The 17,968-nt window shown below is 51.2% G+C and overlaps 1 protein-coding gene across 1 annotated transcript in view; it reads right to left on the bottom strand.

Moving 5' to 3' along the window:
• Positions 1-398: 398 nt before the first annotated feature.
• Positions 399-17,968, bottom strand: part of Nfatc2 (nuclear factor of activated T cells 2) — a 111,153-nt gene continuing 93,583 nt past the window's right edge. The window contains exons 10-11 of the mRNA XM_041670442.1: positions 3,557-4,699; positions 399-1,640 (exon numbers count right to left, since the gene is read on the bottom strand). Of these exons, the coding sequence (XP_041526376.1) occupies positions 4,644-4,699 (56 nt within the window). The 3' untranslated portion in view covers positions 399-1,640; positions 3,557-4,643. The remainder of the gene's footprint in view (positions 1,641-3,556; positions 4,700-17,968) is intronic.

Genomic DNA, 17,968 nt, shown 5'->3' with positions numbered 1-17,968 from the left:
CTAGAACTTTCTGGAATATTTGTTTTCAGGTTTAAAAATATCCCTCCTCTCTTCTCTGGTAATTTGCAAGATGCTCAAGCAGAAAGCCCCCAAATGACTTCAGATGCTCTAGGACTTTCTGGAAGTTAGCCTAAGGCTGACTCATAAGTCTGTTTCTGCCTGTGACCCCTGGAAGATGACAGAGACTTGGGTAGAGAGGATGGGGCAGATCTGAGTTGACCTTGTGGCACTGTCACTTTGGGTAAGTGGACAGCAGGTTCCTCTTGAGATGATATTCTTTGTGCACACATGAAAACTCCCTTGCTATCTAAACCCCACTTCTGAGGCTGCTGCAACCCTGCCTCCCAGAGAAGCAGACACAGCCAGGGAAAAGTTGCTCTCAACTGTTTTATTGCTAAGCTGTCATCATACAAGCCGTATAAAAATACTTTACATATAGCAAAAATAAACTACATGAAACTGGAGATTAAAATTATTTTGCATAGGAATGCGATATATTCTGACTCCTCAAGACAGTCGGGATTTTTCCCAAACCCTGGTCTTCAGGCATCACCGGGGCAACCTCTAGGATGGTGAGACTCCCTGTGAGGGCTGAGAGGTGACAGGGGAGCAGGGGCTTCTCTGATAGGATGGCTGGGATGCTCCCACAGTGAGCTCTGGCCAACCAGAATGCTGTGGCTCCTAGTCACACAGCAACTGCACCATCAGCACCCAGTCCGACCAAAACCTGAAAGGGCGGGGGAACTTTATTCCCATCTGCCCCAGGGGCTGCCTAGAGACAGCATTAACCCTTTGACTGCCAGGACCCCTCTGTGATCCCAGAGGGGCAGCTCAGGGAAGCACCGCTCTTGCCCAACACTGGAGTTAGGTGTAAACGAACCGGGTTAAGACGAGAATGGCGGCTGTATGTCAAGGCACGGGTGAGTCGGTCAGCAGTGAAGGTGATGTCGCCTCATTTTAGCAGCGGGCAGGACTGCAGGAGAAGCTCTCGCTCTGGCTGGTTTGGGTCCATGAAGCTTGATGGCCAAAGGTGTGTCAGGTTCCTCAAGGCTGCCCTTCCCGCATTGTTCAGGAATGTCTGGCCTGGCCTGGCCACTTCTGTGTCTTTTCCGGAGTGCCTAACGAACACAGCAGCTCTCTGATAGTCTGTCAATGCAGTCTCTCTTTGGTTCTGAGTGACAATCAAAGCACATTGCTTCCAACCTCTCTGTGTGGCGGTGCCACTGCTGGCTGAGGGTTGATGGTGATGCAACAGATGACCAGACCACTGGACGTGAACGAGCTATCCCAGGTCTTGGGAGGAACCAGCTCACTTTGTCCATGGCTGTGATGTGCTGGACAAAAGGTGGCTGTCCTTTGGATGCCGCACGGGGGGTCTCCTGTGAGGACTCCACACAGTTGGTTCTGACAGCATCAGCCTGCCTTTAGGATCTTGTCAATCCATGAAAAGACAGGATTTGGTGGCTTTAAATCAAAACTACCAACTAAACCCTTTGTGTACAATTCTCAGGGACAACCCAGGCTTGAGGTCGAAGGAGTCGGTATCTTTCTCAAGAAAAAGATGCTCTCTCGTCCCAGTTCCCTCTCTCCCATCCCGAGGTCCTGATGGGGACCCAAGCCAAGCCTTTGGATTTGTTTTTCTGGAATGAGAAAACAATTCAAGAATACACCATTTCTCTTACAGAAAATCAAGATATATATGTTTAAAAAAACTTAAGAAGACATCTGACCATTTATAAATGTGTTCTAACTCCAACAGGGATGAGATATTTTGAGGGCAGATTAAAAAGCGCCAAAGTCCAGGTAAGAAAATAAAGTTTAATACCATCCTAATCTGGGTGGATATATAAACTCCCCAGCAGCTGTCTTTGTACAATCAGGCAGATGTGCGGACTTCCAAGAGTTAAGTACCACATTCAGCAAGACGAACCCGTCCGAGTGCCACACTAACGTCACTGCGGATTTCACAAGGACACATTTCTGCTTCGACCCTTCAGACTTACATACAACACACCCACCCTCACGGACTTAGATTAGACTACATCTTCCCACTCTGGGAATGGTGAATAAGCCATCACTACTATCCAAGTTTCCTTCTAGCGTCTGCGACTGACCAAACCTCCTTGATAGCTGTCTGCTGCTCGTATACTTTCTCTGTTGTGTCTGGGAACAAATGCTACTTTCTCTCCTGGTTTCCTGATCTACTTGTGTATGAGAAGGTTTCTTAGACTACTCAGCTAAGGTAGTCTAGGGGGAAGGGCACACACACAGAGGCACAGGAGTCTGAACTAAGGGAAGCCCTCTTGCACACATGCGTGCACACACACACAGGTACAGGAGTCTGAACTACAGGAAGCCCTCTTGCACACAAACACAGGTACAGGCATCTGAACTACAGGAAGCCCTCTTGCACACACACACAGGTACAGGCATCTGAACTACGGGAAGCCCTCTTGAACACACACACAGGTACAGGCGTCTGAACTACAGGAAGCCCTCTTGCACACATGCGCACACACATACACAGGTACAGGAATCTGAACTACAGGAAGCCCTCTTGCACACACACACACAGGTACAGGAGTCTGAACTACGGGAAGCCCTCTTGCATACGCACACACACACACAGGTACAGGAGTCTGAACTACGGGAAGCCCTCTTGCGCGCGCACACACACACACACACACACACGTACAGCAGTCTGAACTACGGGAAGCCCTCTTGCACACACGCACACACACACACAGGTAAGGGAGTCTGAACTACAGGAAGCCCTCTTGCACACACGCACACACACAGGTACAGGAGTCTGAACTACGGGAAGCCCTCTTGCACACACACACACACAGGTACAGGAGTCTGAACTACGGGAAGCCCTCTTGCTGACATGGTTAGAAGATGAATAGGAAGCGAGTTAGCCCTTTCTCACACCATACACAATGCAGCTGAACTGCTCACTACAATTGCAGGAAGGCACTTGGGTAAAACATTGAGATAATCCGAGGAAGGGCCCAATTCCTCATGTGCAAAAAGTGGCTCCCAGCCAGGGCAAGTAAGAACTGATCTCTAAGCCCTTGTCACCCTTCCCCAGAGAAGTGGGTATTGCTTCACAGAGGCTTCCTTTGTTCAGGAAGTGCCTCGGACCAGAGGCTTAGTGCCCAACTGCTTGTGGACATTCTGGGTTCAAAAGAGAATTCTGCTCCGGTGTATGCTTAGGGTGGCTGGAGGGAGCCCGGTGTTGCTGCTAGGGGAAAGAAAGGCTATATTAGCCAAGAAGTCACACTTTCATGCTCAAGCTAAGCCCTGGGTATGGGTCTCTGTCTGGAGAGCTAGCTGTAGCTGGCTCAGCTCCCAAGAAGATTTACCCTTGGACAGCCTTGGCAAAGCCAGAGTGTAAGAAACCCACGATGGGTATTTAGCCACTGTGGCTTGCTATTTGGGCCCTCTACCTAACAGACAGAGCCAAGAAAGTCATTGACATGCCTGCCCAGTGTGTACAAGCGGCTCTGTTGGAAGGAAGAACAAAAAAAATGAAAGCAAAAAAAAAAAATTGCACCAGGGGAGGAAGACTGTGGAGACCTGTGGCGTGAGAGCAGAGGACACCATAGGACACACGAGCCAGCCTTGATCACACGAAGGCACATGCTGGGGTCTGAGTTACGCATGCAGCTCACATGGCAGCGTCTCGGATTCCACAGTGACGTTATTTGCATCCAGGTAAGAAACAGAACAATGGGGCTATGCCAGCGCGCTCCAGCTTTGAGTTTAGGGTAGGGGGAGATTTCAGCCCCGTCGTTCTGTTTGGTGGCAGTCATGACAAACACCTGCAGGTTTTGATTGGGTTAGGTAGCTTCAGCTCTGTAACAGTCAATGCAAGGACCCAGAAGGTTCTTCCGGCTCCAGGGAGGAGGAGGCTCTGTCTGGGAGGAGGGTGGAGAAGAGCCTTTGGAAGCTTTGTTCTCAACAGGCAGCCCGAGCTGGATCCCACCAGAGGTCTGGTGCAGGCAGCAGGGTTAGGGAGTAGCTGGCTGAGAGGGCCCAGCCTGCGGACTCCTTGGTTGGCTCTTTGAAGCAGAGAAAAACAAAACAAAGGCCCAGAAGCTGGCAAACAATGTACACGGGTTATAACTTAAGGCCAGGAGTTGGAACAGGTGGTCCTGTCAGGGCAAGGCAGTTTGGCTTCGGAAAGAAGACTGAAAACAAGCAAAGCTCTGCTATGGCCCAGCTGGGGCAGAGATGAGACGCTCCGGTTTTGGCTCCTACAGAGACCTGGGGTTCTTGAGCCCAAAAGTTGGGCTCTTGGGCCATGTTCCTTTGGTTGTTCTGTCGAAACACCCTTCAAGAGAGAGAGGAGCCATGTCCGTGGGCTGGGGCTCTATCAAAGTTCCCCAGTTTTCTCCCCCAGGCCAGCTTCCGGGTCTCTGGCAAGTTCAGCTTCCTGGTGAGTTGAGAACGGGGCTTTGGTCAGCAGGCAGTGGCTTTTTCATCCAGTCACCATGGACATCAGCTTGGCTAAGCGTTGAGAGGCAGCAGGCTCCTACACCAACAGCCTTCGCTGTGCCCACACACAGTGTTCCAGTCAGAGAAGGCGGGGGGAGACAGAAGGGGTCCAAGATGGAAGGCGTCTTGCGATAATGGCTGTTCTAGGTCTGATTTCGGGGGGCAGGTCCTGAAAACTCCTTCCTGATGATTTCATTAACTAGAAAGGGGGAGACAGAATAAAACAAACACGTGAGATGTCACCCCAACCAGGCACCCAGTTAGATGCCACTTCCTGTGTTAGCCATCTTACCTATATCACTGCGCCTACCCAAGCCCCCCCCCCCCTCCCAAGCTGGCTGCTCACATGGTAGTGTGTCCCACTGTCCCCTTTCTGTCCTTTAGCTCAGGTCCTTAAGTCACTGTGTGTTGACCAAACTGCTTCTGTGCCTGTCTTGTCCTCAAAGCACTGAGTATGTGATCCTGTCACATCAGACCAAAAAGCAAAATCCCAAACTCAGGGGCCCTTAAAAAGACAGCAGGGGTGGTGGGGGAAGAGGGGTGAGGGGGACAGGGGGTGGTGGGGGCAGAGTGAGGTGGGGGTGGGTTCCACAGTCATAGCTAACTGGCTGTCCACTTGCATAAAATTTCTTTTTCTTTTCTTTTTCTTGGTTTTTAGAGACAGGGTTTCTTTGTGTAGCCTTGGCTGGCCTCAAATTCACAGAGATCCACCTGCCTCTGCCTCCCAAGTACTAGTTAAAGGCGTGTGCCACCACTGCCCAGTCAAAACTCCTTCCTTCCTTCCTTCCTTCCTTCCTTCCTTCCTTCCTCGGCACAGTGAGGGGTCCACCACCACTCAAGGACTTTGTTTCAAGGCTCCAGAAGTGGAAGGGGTCCTCGAGGGGCTTGGAAGCCAGTCACCTGCCCTGTACATATGTGGTTCCAATAGGAACTGTGGGCATAGTGCCAGCCCCTGGCATGGAGAAGCTCTTTGGCCTGTGCCAACTGGGCAGCTCATCTGAGGTGTGAGTTACTGGGATGGGGTGTGAGATCCTAGCACGGAAGATCTGGTCACGGGTTTTCCTTGGCATCCCCAGAGATAAGCTGTTCTCATCACCAGCACACACGGGAGGCTGCAGAGCCTGTCCCCAAACTAAGTGCACATCTTTGGCAACATTTATCAGCCAACCCCAGGATGGAAAGGAGATTTCTCCCCATACCCTCCTCAGTTTCTCATCTGTGCTGTTTCCTGAGCGACAGAGATCGAAATGGCGTGGAGGGCAGAGAAGCTGTGGAGATCTTCCTCATTCCAGGTTCTGCAGTCTGAGGTGCTCTGTCCTAGGGGGCCCCTGCCTAGGTGAGTCTGTGACCCCATGTCAACAGGGATGGGCATAGGTACAGTTTTTAAAAAGAATGGGCTAATCCAGGTTTGTCTCTGAGTCTCTAGCGCGGGAGTCACAGCAGCGCGGTCCCTTTAGGATCATTCTGTCTTCTCTTATACATTCAGCATGTGTGTTGGGGGTGAGGATTTGTCATGGCGTGTAAATAGGTCAGAGGGCAACCTGTAAAGTCTGTCCTCTCCCACATGTGGGTCTCAAAGACAATTCAGGTCATGGGGCTGGGCACCAAGTGCCTCTACCCGCTGAGCCATCTCGCTCTACCCGCTGAGCCATCTCGCTGCCTGTTTTCGCTTAAAACAAAATATGTTTGAGATGGGGTCTTGACATATAGTCTAGGCACTCATGACGTAGCCAAGGCTGGCCCTGAACCGACAGGCAATCCTCCTGCCTCTGTCTCCGAGTGTTGGGATCATAGGCGTGTACCACTGTGAGTGGACTTCTAAAATCTGCTGTGGGAATGTCAACTGCGGAGTGGATGACATCACCAAGCCTGGTGTATGGCAGTCAGCGCTTTTAGTGGTCATAGTCAGGAGCATGCTGGTGTACCCACAGTGCTTTGCATGAGAAGGTAGGGCTCAGTTCAGTGTTCCGCATGTGTGCTGGAATCATTGGGGGTCAGAATACCACTTCTGCTGTGACTTGATCATGAGCCTGGCTTTACTGACAGAACCGCTCTGTGCTTCAGTTTCTCAACCTATAAACTGGGTCCAAAAATATTACTGCTTCCTGGTGCTGTGAGCATGCGTACATCACCAATCAGTGACTACAGTGCCCTGGATAGAAGATGTGTGGGCCTGCAGAACAGAGCGCTAGACGTCAGGGATGTTCAAGAATGAGCCTTGGGAGACCATCGTAACGAACACTTACGAGATGGTGAATAGCTCTGTTAATGGGACCCTAGGGGCTGGACTCCTACAATCAGCTGGCTGGGAACGCATGTGCAGGTACTGTATTTGGTGTTCTGGTACCAGCTCACTCACTGGGGCCTAAAGCGGGAAGCTCAAAGAAGGATGCCAATTCCGGCTCTGCTGACACAGCACTGCCAGGGCCCAGGGAGCTGCCAGCCCTCTGGGGATGGAATGGAAGCCAAATGCAGAGGGAGGGACTAGCAGCTTCCATGAAGCTTTTCAAAGTCGGGATCCTAACGGCCTTCCTTGTTTGCTCAGCCTCCGGGGTAAGAGCAGGCAGTCAACCCCTCATGGACCTTCCCACAGCCCAGGTATGCTGAAAATAGCTAATAGATATTGCTTTGTGCACCACGGGCCCTCATACAGGGTCAGCCCCCTCCTGAGGAGTGCAGGCCTGAGAGGCTAGCCAACCTCTCGACAGCCAGGGAGATATGCTGTTGTCCTCTCTTGAGGTGCCGTGTTTCCTAACTTCAGGCAGTGGTTCCCATTACAGATCTTTACACTGAGGACTTACATAGAGGCAGCTATCATGTCAGCAACCTCTGTGGTAGTGGCTTTTCTTTCTGAAATCCTATGTAGCCCTGGTTGCAGGGGAGAAAGTTCTAGAACATACACCAACCAGATGATGGCAATTGCATCATTCTTTGTCAGGCTAAAACTTGAGCCCTGAGTTCTGAGGGGCTCTGCTCAGTCTCTCCATCCAGGTGTCCCCTTGCAGGCCACTAGGGTAGGGGACAGCCTACTACCCTTTGAAGTGAGTCCACAAGGGCCACTGTGACTATCTGCCCCTTATCTTCCCCAATTAGAAAGGAGAGTCCTGCTCAGCCCCATCACTGTCTTGTTCCTTTCCTGTCCATCTTTCTCTCTCTTTCATCTGGATTTAATTCTCCTATACCCCAAACTCCTGCTCTGGGCCAATCCCCCACCTGCTTTTCAGAGTTCCCCTGGAGGACCTTGTCATCTGTCCCTTTGAGCCACCTCACTGCCTACCACTCTCTAAGCATGCGTAGTTCCTGCTCCCACCTTCCCATTCATGCCACCAGCAAACCTCTATTCCTCTGTGTCCCCCGCCAGGCTGATGCCATCCCTGCCTCTTCTGGCCGTGCCAGCCACAACTTGGACATAGGCTCTTCTGTACCCTCCCTTCCTGGCAACTTGCTACTGCTGTTGCATCCTGTGCCCCAGACACAGGAAATACCCAGCAATGACATAATGACACAGATCGAAAAGGCTAAACACTTCGGGCTCCATGTTAGACTTGGGTAGGGCTCCCAAGGGTGACCCAGAGTTCTGAGTCTGCTCCCCCGTTTTGTCCATCCCATGATTCCTCTGTATATCTCCTTCCTCTGCCAGCTTATCTTCCCACCTTGGTCCATGTGCCTCCACACAGGCTCAACCCACTTCCAAATCTAACTTCTCGTTTGTTTTTGTTCCAACAGTACCTATTGCTTCCCTCGCACACCCCCTAGAAGTCAGTGGATCCGCAAGTCTCACAGATTGTGCTGTGCATAGGACCATAAGCACAGCTGGTATTTTGGGTGGCTAGTACTGGCCGAGAAATTTCATCTACAAGAGGATGGACCATGCAGATTTTCTGAGCATGGCAGGACTATTTAATTCCTACCTCAGCACTAGGAACATGGCTACGCTGTGGACAGGCGCTGTAGAGCCTGGAGGTCCCTTGCCGCAGCAGGCAATGGGATTTAGATTTAGATGTGAATCCAGCCCACTCTTTCAGTTTATTTAATCTGCAGCCTACATGCTGGTCAAGAAATTGTTCTGTGAGGTGTAGCATTCACCCCCTTTTGTTTCTGGAGACCCAGAATCCTCGCTGTATTTTGTGCAGGAAAAGGCCAGCTAGCGTCTGAGTTTAGTGGTCAGGTTTGAGCCAGGTGGTCTGCCAAAAGCACCATATTCTAAGAACAGGATGGGTGAGGGACAGCCCGTCACAGTGCTGCTAACCCCATTAAAGACAGGGCTAAGGATGAATGTGTCTCTAACTTCAGTGTGACCCAACGCTGCCACCAGGAAAGAGAAGATGGATAGGTTTAAAATGCATCAAAATTATAGCATCTTCCCTTAGCAGAGATAACCATTCATATATAGAGGTAATACAGCTATAATACTATGAAGCAATAAAAAATGGCAACAGACAATATTGAAAGGGCCATGCCAGGGACCAACAGGCCCTTTTGGTAAAGGACTAGATACTACTTTCAGATTTGTGGGTGTTAGGGCCTCTTTCCACTATTGAGACACCTATAGGCAAATCAACATCAATATGTCGCGATAAAACTTTATTGACAGCAGGATGGGGGCCAGATCAAGCCTCACCACCATAGTTTGCCAGTGTCCGAGAGGTAAGAGAGTAGGGTGTTTTCTCTGCCTACTTTGGGGAAGTCAGAGCCTCAACTACTATTACTTATAAATTAGTCTGGGTTTGTTTAGTGGTAACATTCTAGTAGCTAAAACCGACTTGTCAAGGAATTTGTTAAAGAAGGGACTCTCAGGGGCTCTTCCTACAGCCACCTCCACCTTAGCTGCTTACTCCAGAATGGCAACTGCAGGAAGGAACAGAGAGGCTTCACTGCTTCTCTTCCAAACCTCAACTGTTTTCTATCATCCAGCCAAACTGTAGCCAGAGAGCCCCTCTGCAGTCAGGACAGGACTGGAGCACCCCCCACCCCGGCTCTTCTGCTGTGCCCAGTCAGGAGGACATCACTTCTGCTGATGTAGGAGAAGATCTCAGGGGAGTGTCCTCTAGAGTCAAGGCCCAGTTCTGGGCTTGAAGGACTGGGCCTTTCCTGTCACTCACAGCTCAGATGTCACCTGAGGATGTAATCATGGGGCTTACTTTCTGGAGAAACGTACCTTGCATCTTTTCTCTGTCCCCTTCCTGGGCTCTGGACACCTAAGACCACTAGAGCACGCTCTAGAACATAGCCAGGCTATCTATCCAGGCCCAGTGGAAAGGACAAAATCCCTGAATTGGTCGAGGGCCAGGTCAGTGTTGGGGTCAGAGGGAGGCTGAGAGTTGGGGCATCTCCCAAGTTTCCAGGCCCAAGAAGCATGGTGCACCCTGGGCCTTCTAAGTGACTTTGCTCTCCACAGAAAACATCTATTTTTATCAGCCTGATTCCTGGGCTGTGGACAAAGCTCAGCAGGGGGTGGCTGGTACAGTGAATGCCCTTGACCTCAGCGAAGTCTGAATCCTCTTGTTGCCTGAGATGAGTACGTGGCCTTCCCAGGAAGGGTGCATTGTAGTGTATCGGGACGCCTTTATCCCTTGTCTTCAGGAAAGTGGGGACCAGGGGTCTGAACTGCCAGCTCATTGGTACACTTGCAAGCATGGCTTTTATGCACTGATTTTTTTTAACTGGGATTTTTAGTGTGACTCTGCCAAGGGCATCTGGACCTTGCCTGGGTGGTAAAGGGGCTGCTTCCACTGACAAAAAGAAGTGGGGAGCCAGCCATGGCCCAGCACCCCAGCAGTGCCAACTTAATCGCTGTCCCAGAGGGCTCAGCGGGCCAGCCGCAAAGTCAGGCTGATCACGTGGCAAGGGCACAAGAGAGTCGTCACTTCCACCTTTACCCTAGGGACTATATTGTCAGAGACAAGCTTGCCCCAACCAGTCTGATTCAGCCACCTGATCCTTCTCTGCAGCCCCAGAGGTCAAAGTCAGTTAGTCGAAGCAGACAGGAAGCCAAGCAAGGTCATCTGTGTACTAGAGAAGGCCACACACACTCTCTTGCTCAATGGGCTTCCTAGAGCTTTTACTCAATACAGAACCCCCATTCCTGAAGGGTGCAGGGTCCCCCAGAACAGCATGCAAACCCCTGCATCCACCCCCATCTCAGACTGAGAATCTTGGCACTGTCAGGAGTGGGATCTGCAAGGACAGTTGGCCAGCGAGCAGAGAGCCTTGTGGTTGGTGCTTTCTCTCTGACTTAACCATAAATTTGAGGTAAGCAAACATAGCTGGTGACCCCAGGGAGAAGTAGAAGAATCCGTTACCTTTCACTTTGATTTCTCGGATCAAAGACCAGTCACTCGGTCTCATAATATGTTTTGTATCCAGCTAAGGTGTGTGTCTATCAGTTCTGAAAAAGATGTGCAAAACCATTTTTGAGAAGAAAAGGAAAAATTACCTTTGAACTCTATCATACTTCAAATTTGTTCCTAGCTACACAACCCAGGACAGAGCTTCACCCTTGGACGAGAGTTTCTGGCCATTCTGTGTTAACTTCCTGGCCTGAATGAACCCAACAACTGGGGTCAGTACCACTGAGACGAGGGACTTTATACAAAGCGGGGGTAGTCTCTTAGGCAAAAATGCATCAGCAAAACGAGGAACTATACACGTCCCTAAGCAACACGAAGGCCTCTCACCAGCCTCTGTGGCTGTCTCAGAGAAAAAGTTGGCTCCCCCTGGAGCCTACAGAAAAGGAATCCCAGGAGGGATCCACCTACTGTGATGTAGCACCTCAGGGTTTCCATGCTTTCCTAAAGAGTTTCCCCTAAGTTAATTCTCTTCAAAGCCTCTTGCCCCTCAGAGCAATGAAGATGCCCTTTGTTTTTCAGAGAAGGAGACCTGCTGTTGTTTTTAACCCCATCTATTGTCTTTTCTCTTCCACTTGGAGTAGTTTCTTGCCACTCAAGCTATCAGAGTCCTGTCTTCCCTGTGCCCTCTGGAGGGTACACGAAGGCCTGAGCTTCCTTTGATGCAAACAACTGCGCGTCTCTGAGGTTTCTGTTGGATTGGGGGGGGGGGGGGTGCAGAACTTGAATCCACTCTCAAGGAGAGCCAGGACCTCCTGGAGCCTCATCCGAGAGGAGGGGCTTCTTTTCAGCACTACAAGCCATGCTGGAACTTCCAACTAGGGCTGAGGTGGGTCCAAGGCTGACCTGGGACTACACGGCCCATTGTTGTCGTCCATCTGTTCTCACAGTGACAGTAGGAGATGTGGGGACCCTGTCTTCCCTAGTCTCTCTAGAGACACAGAGGGCTGCTTTCTAGTGTTCAGGGAGTACCAGGCCCTGAGACAGCCCTGTCTGGCCTTTCATGTCTACACTATGATAGCTCCTCCAAAATCTAGAGCAAATGTTATCAGGCCATTCCTTCTGGTGTTAAAGACATTAACAACCTTGACAATGGCCATGTTAGGAGTTTTACCTCTGGCCAGCACCCCTGAATGGCTAGTTAGGATGTCTACTATAAAGCTCAAACTACACGGCTCAGACTCGTTTCTGGACCCTCTGTCTACCAGACCCAAAAGCCCCAATTCCCCTCATTCCCAGTGTACTGTTTCTAGTTCCATTTACTATTTTTTTCTTTTGAGACAGCGTCGCAAAGCTAAGGATAGCCTTGAACTTCTGATCTGCATACGATGAGATTACAGGCACGTACCAACAGGTCAGTATATGTGGTGCGAAACCCAGAGTTTGCAATGCAAGCACCAGCCTTGTTCCCACTGTGAGAAATGCAGATGACTATCTCCAGTAATGCTGACACCTTCTCACAGCTTATGGCCCCTGTCTACTCAAATGCTTCTGCATCTGTCCTGGAAGAGGGACTAACTGCCCTTCCACAGCCTCAGCCTCCAGCTTAGGCCCCTGCCTACCAGCGGGTGATTTCCCCTCCTCCACTTGTCGCTCCTAGAAAAAGAGCTCAGAAATACCACATGGCTAAGGGTTTCAGTGTGCCCCCATGACACCAAGCTAAGCAGCCCACAGGGGATGGTAGAGTTACCAAACTGCTTAGTGCTATAGTCGGAGTTCCTGCCTGCCCTACCTCCATGAACTGAAAAGCTGGTACACCAAAGCAGGGAAGTCTGCACCTCAAAAAGGCAGTACCCCTCACTGTGTGAGTTGGGGTGCTGCACCTCTTCCTGTTAGTGATGAGGTTTCTCACTGCTGTTGGTGGAAGCCAGAGGCAGGGCCTCTCTCAGTCTGAGACATACAGCTCAACTTGGGTCCGTGATTCCAACCTCTTACCATAACCCCCTGTGCTGGTGAAGTGCAGGCAGCCCCAACCGCAGCCTCGCAAAGGCTCCAGGTTTAATGGAATTGCTGTTCTCAGGCCAAACTATTGAGGGCAAGAGAGGGTTTGTCCCTGCCATGACCCAAGCCCTATAGTCCCCACTAACCTTTCTCTGGTAGTGATGTACTAGCTCTGGTTCCTAAGGAGCCCCTTTGGGGTTTGCACCAACCTTGCCTTCCTGGGGCTGGAAACCCTTTCACCCTACACCCCTCTCCTGACCTGCGGAGCCCTCAGTCAGGAGCCAGCCCCAGGGACTCCTATTTAGGGTTTTCCAAATCTGAAAGACCTTCAGGATGCACTGAGCAAGGATGCTAACTGCTTCTGGAAGCTTCTGGAATGAAAGCACGGTGACAGTCAAATTCTTGCATGGTCTCTCATCTGATACCGCTGTGGCATGAGCTGTGCTCAGCAATGCTACCTATCATCTCTAGAACCCTCTGGGAACTAGGACTACTATCCTGTCTCCCTGCGAGTTACACAGGAAGTAGGCTATATGGAGCCCTGTGAGGGCTCTGGGAATATGAAGATGGACATTAAGAGGCATCCTCCTCATATGCTCCAAAGCCATTGGTCCGAGACTCACTGCCCCCTCTGGGGGTCTCCTACAAGGCTACAGGAAGACAAAACAGGACACACTATTCTGCCATGAGCACTGTGATTCAACAGTCAAGAAGTGATTTGCTTAAGCTACAGTGATTACAATAAACACACGAGAAGTTGCCCAAGTCAAGGATCTGCCCTCTGGCCGGCTTCCTGACTCCTGGAGCCACAGGCACACGTGGCTAGAAGGCCCAGAACATGTTAGAAAGGTCTGTGTGTTTGTGAGTTGTGAAGCCAAAGGGAAGCAGAGGCAGGTCAAGGGGCCTGCTCAGTCTGATGGCCCTAAGGTTCCAGTAGGCCAGGGGAGGAGCCTGCTCCCAGGACACCAGCACACCCCACACCTGGATGCTTGCACATGGACTTGAAGCCCGGGAAGAAATGCCAGGAAGTGTAGCCTCTCTGTCAAATCAAGACCTAGGCTGAGTTCACCCTGCGGCCGGCTTCTGCTCCCTCAGCTCAGCAGAAAGTCTCCTGAGCAATGCCTCTCCTGTCAATCAAATGACCACACAGCTGTCTCAGCAGCAAGCCTAGCAGAAAGGCTCTGAACGGAGCCACGTGCCAACTTCCTCTCCCTTCCGCATGCTCGCTGTGGCCCACCCCAGGCTCTTCAAGAAGACGGGCCGTGAAGCAAGCCTTAACATCAAGGCTGATGCAAGATTCTGTGAACCGGAGTTCAGGAAGCAACCATCCAAACCCACAGAGCAGCCGTGACCGCAAATGAGATGAAACAACTAATTGTTTGGGAAACCGTGCATCTCAGTGGCTTGAAAGGCTTAGGCAAAGGCTACTTGGCAACTTCTGAGATTGTGTGTGCCTGCCAGGTGGGACGGAGGCCAGGGGAGGGCAGCTCAGCCCTCCCGCCGGAGGAGCAGGTGCAAACCACAGCAGCAAGCAAAGCTCTCCCACAGTCCCCATGCCCATCACAGGTCAGCGTCTCCCCTCACTGAGGGTGAGATCCCCAACTCCTGATTGGACTTCAAGAGACCTTACCATTATATACTAAGTAACTGGGTAGTTTCTGCTCCTCTCAAACTCACCTTCTAGATTCTTCTATGCCCTGCCACAAGTGCCACCACCTGCTCACAGCCGAGTCCCCAACACAGGGTGCCCTACACAGGTATCCATAGACTTCAAGTGCCGAGGTAAGCCCACCTCCTGTGCACAGACTGTGCACGGCTATGCTGCACTCGCTCCTGTGTTCTGGGCACTTAAAGTCTGCCCTTTCCCCAGATGGCTCCAGGCACACGTGCCTCCCTCCTACACTCCAGATTTATTACGTGTCTGGAAAGAAGCCCCGCAGGACCCAAGTGAGGCCTAAACCCCATCTTAAGTCTCCTCTAATGGGAGTTGTTGGCCCAGCGGTGGTACTTATGACCCAGTGGTTGCCTGGAGTGACCAGTATGGCGTACATGTGCCCTTGTCCACTCTGTCCAACCCTCCTCATGGCTACTTGCTGGGGACTGAATTCTCTCTGACCCCCAAGTTTGTACTGTGAGCTGTTAGCCCCTGTGTGAGGGCATTTGAAGATGGGGCCTATGGTCTAGGGATGAAACTAAGGGATCGAGAGCTTCCCTAGCATGCACAAGACCCTAGGTTCTGTGCCAAACCTCACCAAATACAAGATGAGGTTGACATGAGGGAACAATGCCTTCCCAAGAGCCCAGGAGCGGTCTGTATGTTTCTCTTACAGATGCAGCAGAAAGGTTTAACTGTAAACTCAGCAGAGCCCGGCACAGAGCTGTCTACACTGGTACCCTGATCTTGGGCATTCAGCCCCCAGGACTGTAAAGAGATGGATGTCTATAATCTTGTTATCCAGCCTGCCTGATGCTACAGTCTCAAGAGGCCTGTTTTGTCCAAGTCATTTCTCCATAATGTCTTGAGTCAAGCTCATAGGCAGGCATCAAGGTTAAGGGACTGCCCCGTCCAGGGCCACAGGGCTAGCCTGTGGCAAGGCTCTCAAAGAGCTGCTGTCACCTCCACATTGCCTGTGTACATCCTTGCCCATCTTCCCCTTCCTCTGTCCCTGGCATCTTTATGGGTTTCCAGGTCTCTCCAGTTAGCAGCTTCACTCTATAGCTCTCCCTCCTACTCAGCCATTACACTCGAAGGAAGGGGCTTGTAATTCAGGACAGGCATCACGGCCTGACTGTTCACAGTCAGACTGCTGTTGTCCAAATCTGCTGTGTCCCTTCATAGGCTCATCCCATGCCATGTCTATAAAGACAACAGTCATTACTAACTTCAGGCTTTGGAGGCATCAGCGATGCAGCCTCCTTACCCACAACATGGCAACCTGGGCAGAAGATGGCGGCTCTCAGTCTACATCTACCTCACACAGGTCCTCTTCCTTTGGAGGGGGAGGGGAAGAAGTACAAATCACATCCTGCCCCCACGGAGTACCAGTTGTCTCAGGCTGACCACGTGTGGAATAAGATTCTGAGTCACCCCCTGCTGCAAACCAGAGACCTCGGGAAGCTAGCCCCAGCAGCAGCCAGCCGCCAGACATACAAGGCCTCAGGTCTTCTGAGAAAAGTGCCCTGCTCCAAACTGTCCCCAGCTCTCAGGATGAGTAAACCCAGAAGTTCTGAGCCTCCAATTTCAAGTGAGGCAGAGGTGCTAGCCAGACAATGGCATGTTGCTGGGTGGGGGTGGGCGGAGTAGTTTGCACCAAGCCCTAAGGTGGTGAAGGAACTGTCTCCCTTCAACTGTGCCCTAGAAGATACACATCTGCAAGAATCAAGCAACACAGGATGGTGCTGTGGGACCTGACTCCGGCACCCTCTGACCCTAGCCACCCACACCCACCAGGCACCCTGGGTAGTGTTTTCAATAACCCAGAGCTCTGTCTGGGGCCTAAAGAAGAGCAGGGCTGTGTGTCTGGGGTGCACAAGAGATGCCACTGGGATGGGTGGCTGGCCAGTCAAGCTCACCTCTGGAGTATCTAGAGAAGCATGGCATGCGGGTCTTGTGCAGGTCCCAGGATTGGATATGTCACCCTACTTTGTCCCATACGAGACATGTTAGCAGGAACCAGTGTCACAGATACCTGGCTGTGGATGGGTCAGAGCGAGACCCTGGGCATATGGCTAGAAAGAGCCTCTGGAAGGCAGCTCCTAGCAGTACAGGGACTGTGTGGGAGAGACAGATTGTACAGGTGGCTGTGGAGGGCAGATGGAAAAATCTCTGGTATTGATGTTCAGGGCTGTCCTCCTTGGATGTGTCCTGGTCATAAGGCAGAGGACGGTGCCCTGAGCTATTCCTCTGCTGGGCAAGTTCTTTTCCTTAACTGTGTTAAAGAGTCCATGATCTAAGGTTGACCTAAAACTCAGGGGAGTTCTGGGGGCCGGAGAGCTGGCTCAATGGAGAAGAAGAAGACACAGCAGAAGACAGAAGAGAGTCAGCTGGTTCCAGGACCCACAAGAGGTCTAACAAGTCAGCACAGCTTATGCACCGCCCCCCCCCATAAAGGGTTGACACAAGTGTGTCATGGTGAGACAGAAACAGATGTAGGGGACAAGGCCCCAGGAGAACCCTGTCTGCTGTGAAGAAGCCAATGACAGGCCCATGGGGAAGAAGGACATCTTAGCAGATGGGACTATGAGTGAGTAACTCAGAAAACCATGGTTCTTGACGCCAACCCTAAGTAGAATTGTGCAGGGTGATGGGAGGGGCTCCTATGCTAGAAGGTGACTTAGTGATGCCAGGGGAGAAAGAGCCCTTCATTGGCCCTTAGGCTTGGTGAACTCAGAACGCCTGGTCGGTTATAAAAGCTCAGACTGAGGCCCAACAGTGTTGATCCTGCAGCACCGAGTGGGGCCCTGCACGTCTTTCAGTTTCAGATCAGAAACAAAAGGAAGTGACGAGCATGGAATTCAGGGAGCCATCTCTCTGGTGGAGTGAAGGGTGTGTTTAAGAAGACATGCCGAGTTCAGGCACAACACTTACCTGAAGCCCAGGAGCTGCCACTCTGATGAGGCAGACTGGGCACCATCATGGCTGAATCAGAGCCAGCCACTCACTGATTGAAACGCCCCACACCGTCCCTGCGTTAGGGGTAAAACCCAGACCCTGGAAGACTATATAGCACAACCACCTCTTACAGAGCGTGAGACGTCACAGACAGGGGCAGGGCGGGACTACGTAGAAAGTGACCAGACACCAAGCTGGCCAGAGTCTGTGCTCTGCTTGACCCAGGATGAAATGTACATCACACACACTGCAATGTAACATATAATATGCAAAATACATATCCTTGAGTATATAGCTATGTATTATAAATGTTATTATCCATAACGAGCATTTACAGAGCAACTGAAACTGAGCCCTGCATTTTATGTGATTAAAATTCTCTCACTGTTAGAAAGGACAATGGTAAAAGTGGAGAATTTTTTTTAAGTCCTTAAGTTTTAGAGACTAGGTCAGGAAAGCCAGGCTAGCCTCAGACTCCCTCTGTAAGCCAATGCTGATGCTGATCTCCTGATCCTCCTGCCTCTACCTCACCGGATCTGGGATGACAGGCACACCCCATCGCCATGTG

Source organism: Microtus oregoni, unplaced genomic scaffold, assembly GCF_018167655.1.
Source record: "Microtus oregoni isolate MIOR12 unplaced genomic scaffold, Mior012 000020F_ref0000438, whole genome shotgun sequence".
Taxonomy (NCBI): Eukaryota; Metazoa; Chordata; class Mammalia; order Rodentia; family Cricetidae; genus Microtus; species Microtus oregoni.
The sequence above is the reverse complement of the archived record's forward strand: the minus strand, read 5'-3'. Positions and strand labels throughout refer to the sequence as shown.